The sequence below is a fragment of the Brachionichthys hirsutus genome, chromosome 15, assembly GCF_040956055.1.
Source record: "Brachionichthys hirsutus isolate HB-005 chromosome 15, CSIRO-AGI_Bhir_v1, whole genome shotgun sequence".
Classification (NCBI taxonomy): Eukaryota; Metazoa; Chordata; class Actinopteri; order Lophiiformes; family Brachionichthyidae; genus Brachionichthys; species Brachionichthys hirsutus.
In genome coordinates this window covers 6,655,701-6,679,671 of record NC_090911.1, presented here as the reverse complement: position 1 = coordinate 6,679,671, position 23,971 = coordinate 6,655,701, and the positions used below count along the sequence as shown (strand labels likewise).

At 41.4% G+C, this 23,971-nt stretch overlaps 3 protein-coding genes across 8 annotated transcripts; 2 read left to right on the top strand and 1 right to left on the bottom strand.

Annotated features, from left to right (window-relative positions):
* The first annotated feature begins 10,740 nt into the window (after positions 1-10,740).
* On the top strand, positions 10,741-14,944 carry arf1 (ADP-ribosylation factor 1). 4 transcript variants are annotated; one of them, XM_068749310.1, is made up of 6 exons: positions 10,741-10,768; positions 12,562-12,661; positions 13,272-13,435; positions 13,545-13,655; positions 13,777-13,901; positions 13,974-14,944. In XM_068749310.1, the coding sequence occupies exons 3-6, from the start codon at positions 13,288-13,290 to the stop codon at positions 14,130-14,132; spliced, it is 543 nt and encodes a 180-aa protein (XP_068605411.1). In that variant the 5' UTR covers positions 10,741-10,768; positions 12,562-12,661; positions 13,272-13,287; the 3' UTR covers positions 14,133-14,944. The 4 variants fall into 4 exon arrangements, with proteins under 4 accessions (XP_068605411.1, XP_068605413.1, XP_068605412.1 ...); XM_068749312.1 differs by lacking the exons at positions 10,741-10,768; positions 12,562-12,661 and adding an exon at positions 11,286-11,319 and having other exon boundaries at positions 13,319-13,435; XM_068749311.1 differs by lacking the exon at positions 10,741-10,768 and having other exon boundaries at positions 12,438-12,661; positions 13,276-13,435.
* On the bottom strand, positions 11,529-18,413 carry c15h1orf35 (chromosome 15 C1orf35 homolog). Of its 2 annotated transcripts, none has more exons than XM_068749308.1 (8): positions 18,038-18,413; positions 17,210-17,360; positions 17,080-17,125; positions 16,911-16,993; positions 16,504-16,576; positions 16,277-16,356; positions 16,045-16,158; positions 11,529-11,792 (listed from the first exon to the last, which is right to left on the bottom strand). In XM_068749308.1, exons 1-8 carry the CDS (start codon positions 18,132-18,134, stop codon positions 11,540-11,542), a joined length of 897 nt encoding a protein of 298 aa, XP_068605409.1. In that variant the 5' UTR covers positions 18,135-18,413; the 3' UTR covers positions 11,529-11,539. The 2 variants fall into 2 exon arrangements, with proteins under 2 accessions (XP_068605409.1, XP_068605408.1); XM_068749307.1 differs by lacking the exon at positions 11,529-11,792 and adding an exon at positions 15,262-15,707.
* A 66-nt stretch (positions 18,414-18,479) lies between these two features.
* Positions 18,480-23,531, top strand: guk1a (guanylate kinase 1a). Of its 2 annotated transcripts, none has more exons than XM_068749316.1 (7): positions 18,480-18,568; positions 21,306-21,419; positions 21,890-21,931; positions 22,038-22,273; positions 22,416-22,500; positions 22,590-22,675; positions 23,395-23,531. In XM_068749316.1, the coding sequence occupies exons 1-7, from the start codon at positions 18,535-18,537 to the stop codon at positions 23,431-23,433; spliced, it is 636 nt and encodes a 211-aa protein (XP_068605417.1). In that variant the 5' UTR covers positions 18,480-18,534; the 3' UTR covers positions 23,434-23,531. The 2 variants fall into 2 exon arrangements, with proteins under 2 accessions (XP_068605417.1, XP_068605418.1); XM_068749317.1 differs by having other exon boundaries at positions 22,416-22,504; positions 22,594-22,675.
* Positions 23,532-23,971: the final 440 nt, after the last annotated feature.

The following is a 23,971-nucleotide window of genomic DNA, read 5'->3' as shown; positions in this document are numbered from 1 at the left end:
GGGGCACGCAGGTAAACATATAGCACAAAGAAGGCCTGAAAAAGTGACAAAGCAGAGCCGACATTCTGAAGAGTCAGGTTTAAGTAGGCAGGAGCTGATTAGGTGAAATGAGCAACAGGTGCGTCTCGTTCAGTTCAACACTGCCTCCGCAGCGGCGCAGGGCAAACATGGCAACCCTCACAATTTAGTTTAATAATAGTTAGGATACCTCATAAAAATAGTATCTGTAGACTACAATTTCTTTGAGTCATATATGGCATGTCATTGAATAACTGAATAAACTGCACGGCTGCCTGGTCAGCAGACAGTCCATCATTATGATGACAACCTGCCACAGATCACGCAGAGGATTTCCATTCGAAGCACAAAATAAAAAATCTAATGCTGGTCCCACACTCAAGATATAGACAATCTGTCAGCCATAAAGACCAATAGATTAATGCCATAATACCCGAGCATGGCCTGTGGATTTGTCATAGGACGGCAGAAGAAGAAACTAAAGCTGGGACCCATAATTTGATTCCTTTGAGAGACTTCAGGAGCAAGCTGTGCTTTTTGTTGGAAAAAAAAACCCGCTTGGTGATCGGAGATCAGAAATGGATAGACTTTAGTTGAAGAGAAAGACCTGATCTCAAGATAGATTAGGGGATGGATGTGAATAAAGCCCACCAGTGCCCCAGCTCAGCCTCTGGACCCCTGATAGTCTTTGAGCCCTGCAACAATGTCACCACCAGAGGCCAGGTCTCACTGCTATCTAACCCCATTATCTCACAGAAAGATTGATACACACCCCATCCAGAGTGGAAGCACCACAAAAAGTGATGCCCTTCCGTTCTCATTCAAGGGGATTCTTTAGTCTTGCCCACCCCCACATCAAACTATATTTTAATCTTTCTCTCAGTTTATCCTACAAGCAAACCTCATTACTGGAGTGAATTTAATTTCCCCGAAATGCATTAAAATGCGATGGCATTTAAATCCTGACTCATGTTGGGAAATGAAACTGGTAGAAATGCATATGAGCTCCTGGGATCCAGCCAGGTTCAGGTTTGGGTTTAGCGCCTGGGAGAGTGTCTGCAGCTCATTCCACACCACGACCTTTGGCACTGTTCACACCATCTGAATGGGAGAAAACAAGGCATGAAACAGATCACAGGATGGACAGAAGCTCCGGCCCTACGACGAGGCTGGTCCCGAGGCCCTTCAGCCAGATCCACCTTGCAGCTTTGTCACCCAAGTGAGATGAACATTGTTAGCAGATAGTTGCCAGATGAGGCACAGAAGCGCACCGCTGAGGGAGAGGGCGTCCTTACTGTGAGAACTTTGTCGCGACCAGACTACAAGAGACACCACCCAATAACCATATAAATGGGAGACAATAGGCCGAATCGCAATCAGTGTCCCCTTTCTATTTTATGTCCTGAATTTCACCCTGACATTCGCAACAGATCCCTGCATGCATTTCAATAAAACCATGCTGTTGTGGGGCAGAGCATATTGACACATAGATATATATATTAAATATGGTGGTACAAAAGCCCACACACAAATGATGCAAATATTCCCACAGGAATCACACTTTGGTTACAGCCACCGACTTCTTCACTCATCCTGAGGTTCAATCAGAAAATGAAACCAGGCTGATTATCAATGACTAACTTGTTCAGTGTGATGTTTTATCTACGTAAAAACGCTTTAGATTGTCAAAAGCTCTTAAAATGAAAGGGATAACTCTGACTGAGTCCTCCTTTAATTCCTCTCCTGCACAATTAACGTCAACATTATTTTAGTTTCTTATATTTTATTTCTTCTGCCATATTTTTTTTTTGTGCACATAAACTAAACTAATTTTAAATATGAAGAGATGACAGACTGCTCAGCATGAGACATTTCATTGTAGCTTTAAAGAATGTGACTCTCAAAGCTCCTCTTGTTTATACTGTAGCTCATACACACCGAAGGTGATGGGCCAAAGCAGGGCTGCAGAGGGGACTGCAGCGTGTGGGCATTTCATTATGTAACCGACTTTGAAGCCAGTCCTTTTCATGTCTGTGTGTTCGTCTGTCTGGAGTTAGATCAGTACCTGTCTTGAACAGATGAATATTGGGTGAAAAAAATGTCTTGCTGCTTCAGAAGCTGACATGTTAATACTATTTTGTTGAAACATCGCTACATCGCTAGCAGTATCTTTCTTTTTTCTTTTTTATGCATTTCCAACCAGCGAGGAGAACGTGCGAAGTACATCGCCTGTCTTTAGGGACGATGGTGGGTTGTCTGAAATTTTTCTAAAGAGGACAGCTATCAGGAGACGAGATGTGACACCTGTAAAACAGCCTTACCCCCCCTTTTGAAGTGCCGGTTTGTATTGTTGAAGCCAACAAAGGGATTTTTTGCCACATCTGTACTGACAAGAGGCCATTAGTCAAACTGGGGAGATGAGAGGGAGGGAAGGGTTGATATGGGGGGCGGGGGGGCAGCTAACACACTGCACAGTGTACAAGTGGGTGTGCTTGCACTTGCATGAGTGCACATTTGATGACCACACTGGCTTTATAGTGTAAGGATGGTCTTTTTATGGTAAATTTCTGTTTAGGTATGCTGCTGTAAGATGTGGTCTGGCAGTGGTGGTGGGTGGTGGTAGTCGGGGGGGGGGGGCTTGCCTGAAGGTTGACAAGGGGTCATCATCCAGATTAATGTGGGCTGGGTAAAGGGAAGAAGAGGCAGATGTGATTACTTAAAGTGTTTCAGTGGGTAATGTGTGCGCCTGCATCTTCCACTCTTTCATTTCCTCATCCTGCATGCCGTCGCTCAGGCGACACTATGAGAAGATCATTAATTTATCTGGTAATCATGGTATCCATTTTATGCTTTTGTGCTGATACAAGTGTCTTTTAGCTTTAAACGAGGCCTACCTTTGTGGGCCCCGCCACGTTGTAACCAAATGTTAAGTGCAGAAAGGCGGAGTTGATCCTGTGTAATATTACAGAGCGATCTACAGTAATGGGGCAGATGAAATTTTAATAACTTCAATTTGCAAAAAAACAGGGGAAATGAGTCACACGTTGAAAATAATCACTGAACCTGTATATTCCATTCCGAACAGCAAAGATTTCCAGAGTGAATAAAATGAAAAATGTTCAGTGTGGTTTGTGCTATGGTGTGAGTAAAGGGAAAACCCTTCCATCTTCCTGTTGACCTTTACAAATATGGTTAGAAGCATTTACAACTTCACACCTTATTTTGCTTGTTTTTTCCATTTGAAAAACACTTTTTACTACTTAACGAAATCTACAGCTTTTTGGCAGTCAAGCTCCTTGGCCCTCTGCTTTGGCTTAGTGGGATGTGTTACGCTCAGGCCTTTCTTATAGTATGATATTTGATTTGACATAATGATACTGAACATATGTTATGTAACTTACATAGAGACATTAGATGAATAGGTTAAAATATCTATATTATACAATGCTGAATCTTTTCACAATAGTTTAAAAAAATATTGTACTCTTTACACAACATATTTGAAAGCATTCTACAATCCCAGTGAAAAAAAACAGCTCTACTGATAAACTGAAATAATAATTATTCCTTAATTCAGAAAATCGATGCGTTATGCTAAATCTAAATAAACCGTTTGGCTCAATAATATTCTGTATATCACAAAGCTTATACAAGGCCTGTTTTCCTTTCTTTCTCTTTCATTCGAGATACTCACATGGTGTTGCTCTTAAAAACAATGTGTTTCTACAGAAATAAAGGGAAGGAGTTAAACAATATTCATCAATTCACACATTTTCCAAGTGCTTTGTACGTACCGGGTCGCGGGTCATCTCAGCAGTCAATGGGAGAGAGGCGGGGTACACCCTGGACAAGCCGGCGGTTCATCGCAGGGCAACACAGGGACAGACAATCAGCCGCACACACACTCACACCTACGGGCAATTTAGTGTAACCAATTCACCTAATGTGCATGTTTTTGGTGGTGGGAGGAAGCCGGAGAACCCGTAGAGAAACAATATTACAACATTAAAATGCAACACACACATGAATGCACCAGTAATATTGATCCAAAAACATCAAACATGAGTTTACTTTTGATACTTTTACTGTGTACATATTAGTGATATTTATATAATACACACTCTAATTTTACTTGTGGAAGAGTATGTGGGGTGTTAGCACCTACATTCCAAATATAAATAAAGTGTGAAGAAAACACTATGTTCATGCTCAACACAGCACGGACATTTCTAGGCATGACTTTGTTGCTTAAATGTTCAGTTTAAACACAATGAATGCACAGTCAGTCTATATTTTGATGACTCGGTGTATTTAATAGGAACAGTTTTGCAACAAGACAAAAAATGTTAAATCATTGCAAATGTTGTGTATAAAGTCTGATTTCTGCCCTGAAACATGTCAAATTATGTTGCATGAAACCTTCATAAATATTTGTCACTTAATTAATGAAAATTCACACGTCCAAGTCCAAGCGTTGTTGATGATCACGAACATCAGCTTAGTGTGGACAGGAGGCCAAAATGAAGGGAAAAATATGCATGTCCAAATTAATCCACATTGTGGACATGTCCTGAGTAAGTGAGATTTAGTATATCTATTACAAGGTGGCTAGCAGGGGAGAGGAACAGGGTTATCATTAGCAGGGACTGGCGCTGGTCTCTGGTAGTTCCAGTAATTACCTCACAAAGGGTGGTGCTTGCCTTCCCACTGCTTTTCCCACACTGCACTGCAGGCTCAGAATTCCAATCGGCCCCAGACCTGCAATCTCCTCAGTTTTAGACAGCAAATTACTGACAAGTCCCATTCTTCACAGCACTGTAATTGCTTTTTAGTGCAGTTTTTATTGAGGCAACCCCAACCCCCTTGCCCTTCCCTCAATAAAGCTAAAGCAGGGAAGGGGCGAAGGGTTAATATAGATAGCATTAGTACCTAATTGGAAGGTCTCAGACCTCAAGAAGAAAGTTCTGTCATTTTTTTAGATCCCTTAGCAGCTCTTGAATTAATATACTAAATATGATTCTATGCTGCTTAAATTTAAAATCTTTTTTTTGTTTTTCTCGTGAGTGACTTTTCTTTTTCGACATTTGTCATGAAGATGCATACAAATTCCTCAGTATTGCGTCTGCGTGCATTTACTCCAAAGAGCCAATGTGATTATGGCTCTTCATACATACCATACAAAGAGAGCCACTGAACATCTTGGCCACTCAATGACTTAAATCACTTTGTGTTGTCGTTCCCACCCCTGTGCATTACTCTCTCAAATCTATTACTTTGTTGAAATCATTAGTCTCCGTGTCAATACAAGCTCCGAGCAGAGAAAACATCTCATTATGGGACTTAAAGCGATCTGTAGCATTCTTGGCTCTGTCAAGCTGTTCTTCCTTTCTTCAATATAGTTACTTTCCTTTCACTGAGAGGATGAATTCTCAACGTTCCAGCGCCGGACAACCAAACAGTTGCCATTTGAAACGGGGGAATGCGAAGAAATAGAAAATGGCTGAGGGATTAGAGGATCTAAACAGGATGAAGGGAAAAGCGATTCTTGATGTGATCTAGTTTAGTTTAAAAGATGTAGAGTCTCAATAAGGATTTGAAACGTTCAAATTCATTATGCTATTATGTCCTTCCTGTGCAGTTCAACAGTTTGCCATTTTGCGGTTAGTACAACCTTGCAGTTCTTCAAATATTTGTGCCAATGTGTGCAATATGTTTACGTTTATCGTGACACGTTGTGATAATTATTCTTTCATATTCTAGAATGCTTGCCTTTTGCTGCATGCATGTTTCCATATTTGATTCGGACGTGCACATACGTACAGTTGAGAGGTATGTAAGACACAATGTGAACAATTGAATTGATCTTTTTTCTAAAATAACCTTTTGGTATTGATCCCCCCCAAAACAGACGCACAAAGACATTATGACAAAAACGTTACATACAGATAAATGGTTTCACTGCCATAATTGTAGTTTCTGTATTTTATTTTGCATTATGTACATATTTTGCTTGTCATTAGGATAACGCTTTTTTGACGTTGTCTCTTGTCCGATATGTTGGTTCCGTAGCTGCGCCCATGAGACCGGCAAAGCATGGCATGGTTAAGGCAAAGAAAACCAATTTCAGTTTGAAAGTGCTCGATAAGTCGTCATTTCTACCTCTTGTTTAAAGGTCGGCCAGCAATGCAATGTATATTTTTGGTTAGTATCATTTTGTTTTTATGTTTACGTTTTTATACTTGCTGTGATTTTATGTTCATTTCTTCGTTCAACGTGACGTCATAAGGTGCTGATATCAAAGTGGTCATATGAAGCTCAAGTTTTAAGCCACAATGAAGATATTTCATGCCATCAGTAAAATAACTCTTGATTGACTTTAAGAAGAAGCAGAGGTGGAAGTGATAAATGGAGAATGCAACGATGAGTGAAATATGGCTCAGATGCTGACAAGTGATCTGTACAGTACGTCTGTTTTTTCCCTACATCCGGGCTTCGTTGGGGGAGCAGCCCTCAGGCACCTCACCTGTAATTGACTCGTGCAGCCACCTAATTCGGCTTCACCTTTATGTGTCCATCTCTCTGTCAGGCTGAGCAGGTCGACACCTTTGACCCTGTTAGGGTGTCAGATAGTTTGTCAGAGGCCTTCAATAAACTACAATGGCAAGCCCTCTAATGCATTACCACACGAGCTCCAGACAGAAATGAGAGGCTGCAAGTCAGTCTTTACAGCCTCGAGGCAGACAGGTGCGCAGAGCAACACACACACACACACACACACACACACCAAACACACACACATACTCATATAATCCATCCCGACCAGAACAATGATCACCAACCAAACAATTCTATAATCTGCTTACATGAAAATACCCAAGGTGAGAGTTCTGAGGTAAATAAAAGACTACAATTTTAAGATAAAAAGACCAACAACCAGAAGTGCCATTTGCTTTTCAGCCTGCGGTGAACACGCTAGAATGTTCTCAATGCTTCCAAATACATAGTAAAATCACTCGAGGATTATCTTTGAGGGATTTCAGAACCAAGAGAGTTCTGTTGTCAGTGGCAATAATGGGAAACCTATCTGGACCACCTTGGGAGCTTCTTAGGCCTGTCACCATGAGGCCTCTCTAATGGCCCATGGGGCTACTTACAATCAACATGTCAGTGTTATGGATACCTGAACTCTGAAAGGCTGAGATGAGACAAATCATTTGGCATCAACGTGACAAGTGAAAAATAACAAATGCCAAATCTCGACACCTATTTGGTTTTGATGCCAGAGGTTTTGGTTGGTTGTCCTCAAAGCCCTGCTTCGACATGCTTTGCATTCCGACCAATTATCTACCCCACGGTGCAACAGGTTCATGCTTTAATCTTTGATGCATCTTCCGATTGGATATAGTTGGATTTAAGGCAGGGAACAGGGGTGGAACAAACCTTGAAAACCTGTATACACAGCAAAACATGAATCGACTTCAAACCGCCCCACTGATGCAAATAAACGTCTTTCAAAGAAATGCCTTCATCCTCACCATTGTTTCATCTCACAATGCCTCATCAGAGCTCCTACAGATGTTTGAAGCAAGTTTCAAAGAGAAATTCAGCCTCAGATATTACAGCGGTCATGAAGATGAATATATTTATTAGCTAGAATGTTAGAGTACAAGTACAGTCACACAGTACAAATACAGTCACACAGTAGCATGTATTACAGTACAAGTACAAAAAAACAGGATTTCTGTCAATGTAGGTCAATGAAAGGGTACAGAGAATGTTGCAGAGGTGGTATTTATTAACCTGACGTCTAAACAAGTCATCCTTTGCCGTGAATTCCATTTCCCTGACGCTCTTCCCTCACACTTTGCCAGTATCGCTATGTCCTGTAATTCAAATATTCCCATTCCTAATTCACCCCATCTCTCATGCAAGAGGCCCTACCTTTCTTTCTGAAGGAGGGTATAGATGAAGAGTTTGTCTCCACCATCAGTTACGGGTGTCCCGATCTCGTTGACACCAGTGGCTCCTACATATACTACAAATTTGTATCGCGCAACCTTGTAATAAAAAGGGGAAAGGCACACACATTTCATTTTCTTATTGCCCCAAATAAGCCTTGAGCATACATTTCACAGACTTCGTTGCCACTCAGCGAGATCACTTCCAGTCAGAACGCACAAGGACGATTTTCCTGAAGTAACAGCTCAAAATGAAATCGAACATTTCCACATGTACCAAGGGCAGAGTGCAAACTGTTATGTAAATCCCGTAACCTTTTCAGGCTGCTGACAATCGCGATAGAGTGATTGGCAGTAGAAACTGGTGCACATTTATCCTTTTGCCCCAGCATGTCCCCCTCTGTAGCGCCCCCTACTGTGAGAGGCGTGGGGTAGTGTGCCCAGTGGCACTTGTTGCCAACGAATAAGAGCCAGCATCCTCTCATGGCAACGATGCTGCTTGTTGTAATAATGTTCAGTTTGTTTCCTGCTTCACACCTCTTTTGGGATTCTGCCCGACCTATAATCCAGTACATGAAACGCAGAGGGAGGCATCCAATGCCTGCCCATCAGAGTTCAGCACTGCTTAGCCTAAACCAGCCCTTTTGTGTAACTCACATAGCAGTGTATTGGCTCCCCCTGGGACATTTCATAAAGCAAATCTGTTGTCAGGATTATTATCACTAAATCACTGAAACATAAATAAACTACAAATCTAAAATACATAAATATACTTACAATCTCACAAAACTGCAGATAACACCTCTTACCCACTCATGAATACTTATCTATAAAAACACACATATTCTCTCCTGTCTATCACACACAATTCACACAATAATTTAGATGACAAATTACATTAAAATTTACATTTGCATAATCTTAGCATTAGCATTATAGAGGAAATGCCATGCTATCCTCCTCTGCAAGATTGATCCTTTGGTAGTAGTAGAGTAGTAGTAATCGAAGGGATTTAAAAAAGGGATAGCGAGCAGCTGTGTGTCTGTGTGGGAGAAAATTGCTAAAGCTTTTTGCCTTTGTGTGTGTGTGTGTGTGTGTGTGTGTGTGTATGTGTGAGACATACCGGCATATCACCTACTCTCCTATTTCTAGTCATGTCGGTTATGAAATGTGTTTTTTTATACTCTTCATTGTGTATGTTTGCACTGGTCGCTGATGTCACACCTCAAGAACTGACTGCCCCTTGTCTTGTCAATTTTTAAAAGTTTTTCATAGAATATTTGCACTATTTTACAGTGAAAAACTAGAGAACCCCGTTTGTTGTGCTGTAATTTCGGTTACATGGTGGTTTCCAGTAGTCCAGCTGATTCTATCATTAAATTCTATCACTTTATATCACAGAATTTTTCTTCAATCAAACCATGTCTGATCAGAATTTGGAGCATTTCTCTTTAATCCTTAAAGTGACTGAAGTTGTTGAAGAGTTTTGATTTTTAGGATGCTTGAATCTTCCGGACTCTAAACAATTACAGGTTCAACACACACATAAAACAGCAACAGCTGCTGTGAAAATCTGCCGAAAGTGATCTCTCAGGCCAAACTACAAATTGTAGCTGCAGAGTGGGACAGAGTTGAGTGTTCACTGTGTGGTCCATCTCTAAAGACCCCGTCCTCCTGCTGCCCCCTCTGCTGGATGGAGCTGGGATAGCTGACCCTGGCTCAAGTCCTACAGGCTCATCATCAATAATGTGAGCAAACTTATCTTTAATTTGACTGATTGTTGATCAAATGGAAGTGGAGTTTACTGCTTGAAAAATCCCTTTAGAGTTAAATTCATTAAAATATACTGCATAAATAATGTTTTTCACCAAAATATTTATTTGACATTAACGATTACCCACCCACCCAGTGACTATTAATCGATATGTTAGCCCTGCTTTCATGTCATTATTACAAAACAAGATGCAACACTGAATGAGCTTACAATTTTATATTATCAGTGTTCTTAAAATTAGAAAGGTGAGATTCAATTTTGCAAATTACTTTATATGTAAAAACAAATGTGGCAACAGATTTGATTGCAGCACATGTACATCAAATTAAATTGCCAAATTAACTTGCTGTAAGTCCTCTAGTCTCATCTTGATTTCAATATTTTGGAGGGCATGAGAGTGGCTGTTGTCGGGGAGGATGATGCAAAGGACAGAGGTAAGTGGAGAAGGTAGATTTGATGTGGCGACCCCTAACGGGACAAACCGACAGTAGTAGTAGGTAGGGACCCTAATGGTAAGTGACTAAGTATGAGGGTTACAGGCTATTATAGAATAGAGCTCACTGGCTACAGCAGGCATGGGCAAACCCAGGCCCGAGGGCCATATGCGGCCCGTTGGGCTATTTAATCCGGCCCACCGAGCTTGTCCAAATTATATCATTAAATAAAATTGTATTGTAATTAAACCTCATTCATTTGACTTTTTCCTGTAATGCTACATGTAAAAGGCCAAATCCTTTAATGCAATAGCTTTCATGTGTCATTTATATTAGATCACACAAATACTCCATCCATCTGTTCTTGGTCCGGCCCCTCTGTCAAATTTTAGAACCCATTGTGGCCCGCGAGTCAAAACGTTTGCCCACCCCTGGGCTACAGGTATCAAGCCGTCACGACGGTATGTAATTTAACCATTAGCCACAGGGGGTGACATTTCCCAGTCATATATTTGGGAGCTTTAATTTGTGCTGTGACATTTTTGAATTTCGACGATCGCCTGGAAGAAAACTACTCTGAAAAGGTAAGGTAATTTTCATTTTACCCTCTATTGGTTTCATTCTCGTGTTCGTACAGCTGCATTAAAGTCCCATGGAACAAACAAATCCTAATAAAAATAAAATCAAATGTCAAACTTGTAACCCGTAATCTAAGGTCGTTGTTTACATATTTACGCAAGACTTTAACCATTGCGTCATAAAAAATGTCCAACATCTATAAACACATCTACATGATGAATTACATTTGTTACCAAAAGCTACCCTTTTACAAGTTTTTATATTTTTATATTTTGTTGTTGCGAGGACATTCTGTTCCTAATCACGGACGACAGACTGGGAAAGCAGCTAAACAAGTATAACAACTATAACTTGTTTTGAGCAACGTTACACATAAACATATTGAAACATTCATTAAATCTGGGTTGACGCTAATCTTGATACTTCAGTTATTAAATCTGAATTTCAGCTTGTTACATGATGATTCTTCTCAGGTGTTTTTGTCTTTTGCTTTATCGCAGATTGTCTCCATCACCAATCATTATGAGCAAAACTATTTCGACGCTCTTCAGTGGAAGTTCAGGAGAAGAGGTCAAAATCCTCATGGTGGGACTGGGTGCTGCTGGAAAGATGACTATTTTGTACACATAATGTGTGTTTTTTAAAACACGCATTGCGCTGTCCTCGTTTACAATGGGTTTCACTATTCAGGTTAAGTGAGGGGTTCGGGAGCAGTCCAACTATGCACTGTGTTCTGTCCATGGGATGGGTTCTTTAATTGGGGGCTATCGAGGACATTAGTCGGACTCTGTGTCATGGCGCTGCCTGTGGTTTTGTTTCACACCAGCAGGGGCCGACTTGTGGCTGACAGGGTTACGGGGGACAGGAGACCCCCCATCAGAGGAGTCTGTGTCATGTCGCTGCCGTCGGGGTTGGGGGTCAGGGGGCTGTCGCTCGGCCTTTGCTTCCCTGCTTGAATGGTTGTCATGGAGTCTGGCTCCAGTCTGACTATGGTATGATGGATTATGATGATGGTGGTCCTTTCTCTGCCTGAAGAGCAAAAGGAAACAATCCATGATGGGGGTCATGGTGGCTCTGCTAACATGTTGTGAGGCTGAGCTTTATAGGAGCATCCCCCAACAAAACATTTAATGACAGCGGGACATGAATGTGACTGGCTCCTCTGTGGACACGTTTCAATACATTCAATAAATTTATCCTGGTACCTGCTGTCATCTAGGATTTAAAGAATCAATCAGATTTATTTTTAGTTTTTTAAAGTTGACCTCTCTGCCAGTTTGACTCAATATACTGTAATATTCCAATATGGTAAAAGTTATATTTTTTTAAAGGAATGTCATCGTTTGATGTAAGATGTAATTTTAGCTGAATGTAAGAATATATTTTTTGTAAGAAATATGTATTATGCTTTGTGTCTCTAGTTTAAAATTCAATAAATGTGGAAAGATTAAGACAAATTAAGTCACATGTCAGGATACACTCATCATAGTCTTTGATCTCATTCACTCAGTTAAAAAAAGAACCTGCTTATCCTGTGTAGCGCTCTCTGACGTGTACACAGATTGACCTCATTAAATAATCGTGTAAATTCGCGTGTAATTTAATCCTCGGCCACAGGGGGCGGCATTTCCCAGCCTGATGTATACGGAAGTTCACGACATCCGTGTGGGAACGTCTGACGTGTCAGGAATTTCGTCATTTGCACAAGGAAGGAAAAGCCTTGACGAATCACGAAAGCACGCAAACTGTATCGACATATCGAATATTGATCAAGAAAACGTATATCTGTCATCTATAGAGGTAGCAGCAACGAAGTAGCAGTCGTCTTTTTGACCGACGGATCGTCCGGACGCCTAGAAATTAAGCAGCGACTTGCTTGCTGACGTCACCGAGTGCGTGTAAGTGCGCTTTAATATTCTCTCTAATTCTTGAGTTCACAGACTTGTGTTATCTGATAGGAAAAATAAGATTTGTAAGCAACGTTCCCTCTAAGGTGCGAACGTGCGTAATTACGCACAGCTGATACGGTCTTCACGCAGCGAAAGTCTACGTTGCGCACAACAACAAAAAATGACTGGCTGCTCCGGCTAATGATGAGATTGGCATGTTTTTACGCATCTAGTAGCCGCCATTGTAATCGGAGTTCCAGGACTCTGTTTGCCCAGACGCATGAAAAATTAGAGGGAACATTGGCTGTAAGCCGAGTAGTTAGCAGCTGTTAGCATGAAAAGATGAATGAATGAAAACATTTAGAGCCTCTTCGTGTCTTCAGTTGCTAAAATGTCCAACAAATAGTCCAACAATATCTACAGGATGAATATTCATTTCACGAATGTTTTATTTTGTTTTTATATTTGTTATTTATTCTATTGTAACCCAGCAAGGATATTCCATTCAATACTTGAAACAAGTCAAGCAGGTTCAGAAGCCGAAACTCGGTGCTCTAAACTCAAACATTCATCGAAGCCTAATTTATCTTATGTGTATTTTCCATTTAATTTGACACAGGTAGTTTCCAACAGCCATGGGGAATTATATTGAAAAGGTCTTGAAAGGATTATTTGGAAAGAAAGAGATGAGGATCCTCATGGTGGGCCTGGATGCTGCTGGAAAGACGACTATTTTGTACAAGCTCAAACTTGGAGAAGTCGTGACAACTATTCCCACGATAGGTGAAACGACTTTTCACGTTTTATTTCATCAACAAAGGCGTCGATTTAATATGTTTTGTCGCCTTATTACAATTAGAGAAATGTGCTGCTGATCTTTTCTTACTTTCAGGTTTTAACGTGGAGACAGTGGAGTACAAGAACATCACTTTCACAGTTTGGGATGTTGGTGGCCAAGACAAAATTCGACCACTGTGGCGCCATTACTTTCAGAACACACAAGGTATGTTCAAGGGTTGTGATGGGCTTTTGCCGGAATATTCAGTTTGATTTGTTTTGTGATTCTGTGTTTCAAAGATCCAGGGCATTTGGATGCACATTAATTTGATTTCCCTTCGTCTTAGGAATTATCTTTGTTGTGGACAGTAACGACGAGGAACGGGTCGGAGAAGCTCGTGACGAGCTCGCCAGAATGACATCAGAGGATGAGCTGCGTGGTGCTGTGGTACTAGTACTTGCCAACAAACAAGTAAGTTTATATATATACCGTATATAGTTGTTTTCTGTTGTACTCACAGTAACGTCTCTTTCTTCTTTGTAGGACCTTCCAAACGCTATGACTGCAGCAGAACTCACAGACAAGTTGGGTCTTCAGAGCCTCAAGAATCGAAATTGGTTCATCCAGGCGACCTGTGCCACCAGCGGGGATGGCCTTTACGAAGGACTGGATTGGATATCTAGTCAACTTAAAAATGTATAATCACCTGATATCCAAGGTGCTCCATGTGCTTCCTGATCTTGCACTCGAGTCTTTAGATGTTGGATAACTTGAGTTTCACTGTGCGGAGACGGCATGGAATGTTACTTCAGATCATTCAGGGTTTTTTTGTTTTCCACTTTTACTTAGTTTTGTATTTTCGAGCCTCAGGTTTATTATGTCCTGTAGTACCAATATCCATAACAAAACTACACGATGTGGTGTGTTGTCCTTAAGGATCTTTCTTTACTGGGCTTCTGTTTTGATCTGTGCAGGATCCGTTAATCCGCTGAGCTCTCATTTCAGCAGCATTGTATTGGAGGTTATGTAATGTTTTTACTCTGCTGATTGTAACTTAACCAGATTCACCCAACATGGTTCTTTACTAAATATTTTTTGGGGAAAAAAGAAGTGCTATCTCACTCAGTCACTAAATCATTGAAGGGACACTTTGATGACAACACATAAGCCATGTCTTGCGATAAACATTATTTTTACCTTGCAATGTAGTCCTTGATGAAAGCAGAAAGCTGACGTATTTTATACAAGACCAAGTTGCCTTTAACCGGAAGATGTCTTTAAAACGTGTTTTTGGTTTTTTCGCTGCCTGAATAGTTCGATGTGTTTCTAATGTAAACCTTTTGTGAAACGAAAGAAGTGCAATTTATATGATGGTAAAAAAAATATATTTCTGTAACTGCTTTTCATTCTTTCTCTATGCAATAAATTATATTTTCTCCCTAGATTTGTAGCATTTGCCATTAATGATGTTAGTTTAAAAAAAATAGGATCTTCAATAAAATATTAAACTTGATGAGAACCTCTTAAAGAATTTTTTTTTTTTTTTTGGATCACCGCTCTTTGAACCACAGATAAGTGTGATACCCTAAGGTGGTGCAAAGCACCCGAGTGTTTGGGGTCAAAGCAGCAATGTGGATGGCACTCCCTGTTTTACTGTTGGGGCAGCATCCTTGCACGCTGAGTAGCCTATAGTAAGTAAAGTACGGTGGTGCTGCAGGACGAGGGAGTTCCAGGCTTGGATCCGTCATCTGCTTTGTGTGGCCGCCTCCCCTCCCCTGCTGCTCCATCAGCTCTAGTTGGTCTAATGATGCTCTGTCATAAAAACACAGGCTGAGGGTTTCGTACTCAAGAATAATATTTTATTTTTGTAAATCACCTTTCAGATTTTTTAAAACACGCATTGCGCTGTCCTCGTTTACAATGCGTTTCACTGTTCAGGTTAAGTGAGGGGTTCGGGAGCAGTCCGGCTATGCACCGCGTTCTGTCCATAGGATGGGTTCTTTAATTGGGGGCTATCGAAGACATTAGTCGGACTCTGTGCCATGGCGCCGCCTGTGTCTTTGTTTCACACCAGCAGGGGCCGACTTGTGGCTGACAGGGTTACGGGGGACAGGAGACCCCCCATCAGAGGAGTCTGTGTCATGTCGCTGCCGTCGGGGTTGGGGGTCAGGGGGCTGTCGCTCGGCCTTTGCTTCCCTGCTTGAATGGTTGTCATGGAGTCTGGCTCCAGTCTGACTATGGTATGATGGATTATGATGATGGTGGTCCTTTCTCTGCCTGAAGAGCAAAAGGAAACAATCCATGATGGGGGTCATGGTGGCTCTGCTAACATGTGAGGCTGAGCTTTATAGTAGCACCCCCCCCCCCCCCAAAAAAAGAAAACTTTGGGGAGGGGGCTCCTCTGTAAATTTAATCTGGTAACCTGCTGTCATCTCGGATTTAAAGAATCTGAGGTGACAAACACACTTCAAATTTGTAACGTTGCGTAGAGCATCTCCTTACTGCCCTCTAGTGCTTATAGAGGAGAAACTTAGCTTATCTGTGGCCACAATGCAAGGGATGGAACACATTTTGAACTATATCTTGACGTCCCTCAAGCAACCGGTGAACCAACCTCTTTCTGTCACTATCCGACTGTGATGATGACGAGTCTCTTCTTTGTCTTTTCTTCTTCTTCTCTTTCTTCTTCTTGCTCTTTTTTTCTTTATTCCTCTTCTTGGCCTCATGCCTACATTGTGAAAGAAAAACAAATTCTAACTTCCTAACGGGGACATTTTTTTTCTAGTAGAACTAAGTATTTATGTGTGTAAATACATTGCATGTGTAACAATATAATGCATATTTACCTTTGTTCCACATTACGTTCATCTAAACTCTGGGGTGCCTTTTTTACTGACGTTTCTGGACAAGTCTCTGTTTTGTGGCGCTGTAACAAAAACATCTCATTAATAACAGCAGCCAAGTTGTAGATTAAACAAGAGAAACTCAAAAATTATGAGTTTTTCCATCTATCAAACTGACCATCTGCATCTTTAAATAAAGTAAGTTTTGTCACCGAGCGAAAAACACTTACAGTAAAAACAGGCAAGCCTATTTTTGCTGCCTCCTTTTCTTCTTGGGAGAGCACCATTTTCCTTGACCCCGCACTGCGGATTGCAAAAACAAGTTAGAAACACTAAACAATGAAACAGAAAATTATATTTGGCTACTACTGCCATTTCAATATTTGATTGAGTTCAGACAAAATTACGTTTGAAGCCAGTAAATATATCTGTATATACCGCGCAAACCACGAGGCCACCCTGCCGCCCTTTTCTACATAATCATTGTTATTTTTGTTATTTTATTTTTACATTTCATTGCTCGCTTCCCTTTGCCACACACATGCCGTCCTTCCAAACCAGCGGATTCATTTGATTTGTAGCTTTCTGTTAACGTGACAATGTGCCGAAGGTATTAAAAAAAAAAAAAGGATTTCACCTGGAGCTTCCCAAACCAGAGATACGGTCCACATCCCTCTCTTCACCATCAACCTCTTCTCTCCTGCAAACGTCTACAAGGTCCTGGTATGAAAAAGTGGAAAGGTTTTAAAGAAAAAGTAGTTTTAAATCAAAAAAACAATCTTTTGATTGAAACCAAAGTGTCCTACTTCTTTGGTCAGACCAGTTGGTTGCCGCTTTATATTCCTGTGCCCTCTAGATGGAGAATTTAAAAGATGATATAATTATATTCATTTCTCCACACTTGCTTCTGTCAAAGATGGAGATATATATACGTACAGAGCTGCCATCAGTGCCTCGTGCTCTGCAGCCTTAACGGCAGCAAGTTCTTCTTCTTTGGACAAAATCCTGCTGCCTTTTTTGTCTCTTGCATACCACGACAGATCCTTGCCTTTCTGCCATCGTCCGACCGGTGCCATCAACGAATTCCCTGGAAAAAAACAGAGGAAACAACTGATTGACATGTACCGGTACATCTTAATTTCAAAACGCCAGTCTAACATGTGACATTGATATCCAGAGCTACTGCATAAAAGTTGGATAATGGAGCCAATTAGAAATTGTTTTGCAACAGTCATGTATAATCTAAATAGTATTGATGGATCCATCACATGTTGGGGTCGCATCCTCTGCTCAGAATCAGCAGCAGCAGCTCTCATCGTACCTGCAGCAACGCTTGCAGATTAGTGACAAAAATAAAATAACTTCGAACGCAATATGTAGTAAGGTTAGATCATCAAACAGAAAGGGAGACATTTCTTTAACAATCGGTGTATGTTGTGCCTCCTTCCAGTGTCACAGCTGCGGGTCCTACGTAGACCAAGGCACGCTGACATATTGGCAGCGCTCGGGGGCTCGCAAAGCGAGGTAGCTAATATTACGTGTACGGACTGAGGAAGTAATAAATATTAGGACGCGCTGCTAGAAGTTCGGACCAACACGGAGGACACACCTTGAACGAAATGAGGGACCTTACAAGAAAAGGTACGGGAAAGCATGGCGCCGAGTATACGGTGGATAATTACAACTTTAGGGCGTCTTCTGCTGGATGCGAGTTGGCTGATAGCCGTTAGCAAGCTGCGGCCCAAATGCATTTTTCAGACTTACCGAGATAATTTTCCCTGTGTTTATCCACTTTCACGTCATCCCAGTTGAACTGGTCCTGACCGCCTCTAATCCCACCGGATCTCGAAGAGCCGAACATTTCGTCAGATAATATGAAACAAAAGAATTTAAAGGCTACTATTCCGTTTCCTCAATCCGACTGATCAGGGCCCTGCACGTTCGATCATCCGGTTAGCTAGCGGGAAAGCGCCGTAGTGCCCGGCGGTTTATGTGCGCGCCGCGCTCTTCGTGGGAGGACCTGCACTTCTAACACATAATTATATTTAAAAACAAATCAATTTGCACAAATCACTGTTTGACTTGTGCTATTCACAGTTCTGTAATTTGTTGCGCGCGCATTTTCGACGTCAGCGAACGTAATGTTTCGGCGCGCAGTGATGACGTGGGCAGCGCAAATTTCCATAATGGCACTCAAAGACTCGGGGCGGAGGAGGCAGACGATCCTTGAGACGGACTCCTTTGGAGCGGACGCAACTCCGATGTTCATGAGGTTGTTTTACAGGCAGCTGTCCGGTAGGAAGGACGATATTTGTCTATTTCCCTTTGTGTAAAAATACCTGCCATAGCAATGCGGCTAATGCTGGCATTCATTGCCTTCAGTGTGGTAGGAATGTTTTATTCTGCGTTATTGAAAGAAGATGGTTGTCTTTGTGATCATTTACCTGTTAAATGCATCTTTGGATTATTTGTACTCTGTGTATTTTGCTGTGCAACAGAATAAACGCCACCTCCAGTGTTGATAAGCTAACCCTCCTTAATTCTGCATCTTTTAGTCAGCCAGTACCTTTTAGGTTAACTACCACACAAAGCATAAAGTTATTCAGTAATCCCACACCTCACTCTCACATTTTCCTCCTTTTGTTGTGCTTTAGAACATTAATTCAGTTTTCCATGCAGTTGAAAGTGTTATGGTTGCTCTTTAGAGTGAGTCAAAGTGCACTTTTCAATGACTTCACCCTGGTGTTTCTTGTGCTTTATCTGTCATGGGAAAATATAAAAGGATCTTGATAAAAGCACCGAATTAGGCGGAATTAAAATCCAGAAACATTTGAACTCGAGTGACATCATGTCCCAAACTCTGCTGCTATTCCTTTGTGCTTTCTACAGCTTCAGATTTTACCCATAGATGACATATTAAAACATCGCAAAACGTACAACCATCATGTGATTATGTTTGAGAAACTGCGAACACACACACACACACACACACACACACACACACACACACGCACACGCACTCACACACGCTTCACATGATTTCAATTTAGCTTTCTGCCAGTAAACCACATGTAAACAAGTACAGTGCCGCCGCCAATAAATGTCTCGTGGTAAACTTGCATGTCTTTGTTATGTCAAGTACTAAATGAAGTTTGTTTCGATGGTGTTGAATGCATGAAGGAAGTTTGTAAGGTTTAGTTTTTTTTTCAGTTATAAATGCAAGTTTAGAGCTTTTAAGTAATTCGTTTTAAATACAATTTCATTTGATCTTTAATAATTCCTCAAAGTATAGCAAATTATAGCATGGACATATAAATGTATATTTTATACATGAATAAATGTATAAAAAAACATGCTGTGTGATAGGAGAGGATGAAATGAAAGGTCTACAAGGCAGTGGTGAGGCCAGCCGTGATGGACGGCTTGGAGACAGGAAAAGACAGGAGGCAGAGATGAAGATGCTGAGGTTCTCCTTGGGAGTGACCAGGTTGGACAGGATTAGAAATGAGACAATAAGGGACAGTGAAGGTTATATGTTTTGGAGACAAGGTCGGAGAGACCAGACTTTGATGGTTTGGACATGTCCGGAGGAGAGACGGGGATTATATCGTTAAGAATTCTCCCCAAAGGTGCAGAATTACTATAAATTAAATATTGTTTGGTTTTGACTTTTGACCAAAGGGGAAGAAAGAACTTCCGTCTTCTGCCATTTTATTCCTGTCGTTGTTAAACTGTAAATGGAAACGATAAATTTTGCGATTGAGAATCATTTAGTTTCCTCTACAGAAACAGGGAGCTGATGCAAGGGGTCCAAACGGAATGACAGGAAAAAGCGACTTCGGAAACAAACTCCTTGAGTCTTTATTTAGCCGTGGAGCTGTTTATAGACATGCTGAAGAGCCAAAGAAGAATGCCGCTTGTCATCTGCACCTGGAGAGTAAAGCTTGCAGCATCTGGTCTGTCTCAGAGACGAGAAGACAAAGACGCTGTGAGGTTTACAGGATCAGCTGCTTTCATTTCAAAAGACGCGCTGTGCTCATACGCCTGTATTAGATTTGCATGTCATGACGTCTCAGGAAATACCTGATGTTGGGACGAGTTACCGGCGTGTCTGATACTCAATATTGATGTAAGTAATAATAACTAGTGACAATATGACTGCTGTCCTTTCTGTTGTAGATTTAGTTGCTTTTGTTTTTGCAAATATCCTCTTGAAACCTGGCTGATATATATATTATACCACATTTCATCTTTTTCTATAGACAAAGATTCCAAACACAGAAGAACCTCTCGGCATTCCGGACTAAACATCAATCGTACATTTCGTCTCACTAGGAATAAAACTACGCAGGACATCTAAATCCACCTGCGTGCGGGCGTGGCCATGTCCTCGCCCACGCTCACTCCCTTCTGGCTCTTTTTGCGTTCCTTGCATGCCTGTGCTGCGTGTCGTGAGGGAAAGGCAAGGCAGAACGCGGGTGCGACTTTATTCTTTATGCGAGGAGCTTCCAGAGGAATTGATGTCGGTAATTAAAGAACGCTTTTGTGGCTAAAATCGCAGTACAGAGAAATATTTAGAAACAGATAAATATGTGCTTTTGTGTTTTAATGGTTTAGTGGCTATGTCATTTACCAAATTGGATTCTCAAATGTTTTTTTTCCATAAAATATTAGAAGGACATGCTCAGCTTCTTGTGTTTTCGATTCGGTTCTGTGATTTCCAGCCATCACAGGGTTCTCCAATCAGGGAGTGAATTGCTCCTTGGTAACCTTGCATCTTGCCAACCGGCTGATTGCCTCTGCTCCTGCGGGATACGTGGCCTCATCACTTGGTTCAACCTCTAGCTTTTTCCACTGGCTAATCATTTTCTGCTGATTATTCCACGGGGCTGATGCCTGTTTGAACACGTTACTGCTGTCAAACAAACGGCGTACCGTGTGTCGTACACAGGCTGGTTTGGCTCTGTCGCGACTCGTGTCAGAGTATTCCGGTCCCGCCACTCATCTACATTCTCCTCTCCTGTCCCCTCAGCTATGGCTGGACCCAGGCCCGTGGTGATCAGCGGCCCGTCGGGGGCAGGGAAAAGCACTCTGCTGAAGAAGCTCATGAAAGAATGTGAGAACGTCTTTGGCTTCAGCGTTTCCCGTAAGTGTTCCGCCTCGTTCCGCAACATTTAGTTTGGGTGGCGTTCTGGCCTGGTTGCCTCAAATGCATGTACATACATGCGTGTACTCATGCAAGCAACTGCATTTTTGTTAAATTGAAACAGGATATTGTCATTATTTTATTTTGAAATTCTTATAAAATTCTTTTTATAATTGTGTTCTTGTTTTGCTTCTGCTGTAATCATTATTCGATTCAGCTGAAGTATTGTAATAATCAGTAAGTCCTTCATTATGCTGCCCGGAGAAGCAGTTTCTGGTTTCAGCTTGCTGTTTGTGAGGATTGGCTGTTTTTTCATTTTGTGATATACAATGAATGCAGCTATATTCATTTAAGTTCCCATTTATACAATTTCTAGAGGAAACATTGAAAAATGCAGATTAATCAAATGTGTTTCTACAATAATAGTTCTTAATTATAAATTACGACATGAATGTCTTATCATTTCGTAGATACCACAAGAAATCCTCGGCCTGGGGAAGAGGATGGCAAAGGTAACCCGTGCTCTTTGACTGTAACGATCACCGTGCCAACCACGATCACACGTTGTGAATTCGGCATTGTTGCAGCCTTGTTTATCTGCGTATTTGTTTGTTCCAGATTACCATTATGTCACTAGGGAGGAGATGCAGGCGGGGATTGAGAATGGCGACTTCATCGAGAGTGCAGAATTTTCTGGGAACCTGTACGGGACGAGTAAAGCTGCTGTCCAAGCCGTCCAGGCCCAGAACCTCATCTGCATACTCGACATAGACATGCAGGGGGTCAAGCACATCAAAAAAACCGACCTGAATCCCATCTACATCTCCATTCAGCCTCCGACCGTGGCGGTCCTGGTAAGCAGGGAAAGAAACTATTTCACGCAGGAATTCCTGGGTGTGACGTTTTGCCTTTGTTGCAGCGATCAGGTCGTGCAGGTTGGACTGTTCTTCTCTTTGACTTCTCGACACTGACGTGACATTTGTTGAACTGTTTCAGGAGAAACGTTTAAGGGACAGAAAGACGGAGTCGGAGGAGAGCCTCGAGAGGCGTTTGAAAGCAGCCGCGGTCGACATGGAGTACAGTAAGTGTTGTTGTTGTACAAAAGCAACCACATAAAAGTAAAAAAAATTAAAATGCACGACCCTCAACCTTAACTAAATCTCTTCCTAGGTAGAGAACCCGGTGTGTTTGATGCCATAATTGTCAATGACAAATTGGAGGATGCTTATATGGATTTAAAACATTCTCTTCTGGAGGTAAGTGGAGATCAACAACATTATTAGTGTTACGACATAAACATGAAAACAGTTGAAGCAAGAGTCTCTTAGCCCTCCATCCTTTCTTCAATGTGGTCAAGAGCATATTATATGGCGACTACATTATTTTGTTTTCGTTAGAAAAAGCCTATTACACTGTTTGCTGTTGTTTTACTGGCGAAAAACGTGCTTTAACACGATTGTGTTTTGGGTCAGAGATGGCATTTTTCACAGCTGCTGTTAGCTAGTTAGCTACGCAGCATTACATTTACAATTGCAGCTGCGCATTGCTCAAACACTCGCTGTGAAGTTCGAGTTGCTAATCCGGTCCTGTTCTGTTATTTACATGTGGTAGGCGATGGAATGCTTTACAGGCATTGTACCATTATGTCAGAGCGATGGAGCTCGGCTTACACCTTCAGGGCTTTCGACTAGAGACCACTTGATCTTGTTTTACCAGCAGTTTGTGGTGACTAACGTCAGCTAAGCTAAAACAAGACAGATAGGATTGGTAACGAATTAAAACCTTTGATTGTTTGACCCTTCTGTGATGTGTAATGTTAAGTGGCGGGCGTGAGGAGACATTAAGAAAAAAGGAGGGTGAATTGAATTGGTCTGGAGTTACAATGACCAGCTTTTGTTTTATTAAACAATAGTCCTGATTTTTGTCTTAATCCATTGATCAATCTATCATTTCAATTTTTTTTCCTCTTTTCTAGGAAATTAATATGGTCAAGAAAACCAAGGTGTCTTCATAGGAGGCACCAGCAGCAGCATTTTTACTCCCATCCAGCCACTCCTCAACAGATCCGCAGACCTCCATTCCAGTTGTGAACTTTCCCTCAACTTAGCAGATCTGCAAATATGTCAGTTTCTAAATGTTTGTTTTTTAAGATGTGGTTATAACATTTTGTAAAGTGGAAAAAGGTTTGCTGGCAAAAAGCGCTTTGCATCTTCTTTTTTTGTATGAATAATAAGATACTCCAGTGAAGCTCACTTCACATGTAACAGGCATGATGTGCATCTGTCCCCTCTGCCAACCTGGACTAACAGGCAGACATGTTGTCTGAAGGCAGCAAGTAAAGTTACTCTTTAGGTGAATCATGTTGATTCAATGCCTATTTGGATCCCTCTGGACTGTTCCAGTGCAACGGTTACTCTCTCGGGTCCATTCTGGTGCAAAGACCATGTTTGTTGTCTGTAATTCTCATTTGAAGCTTAAAGCGCTACAACAGATCGGTGGGGAAAATGTATTTATAATCTGTAAATTATGTTGTTTCCAAAACGATCCACACT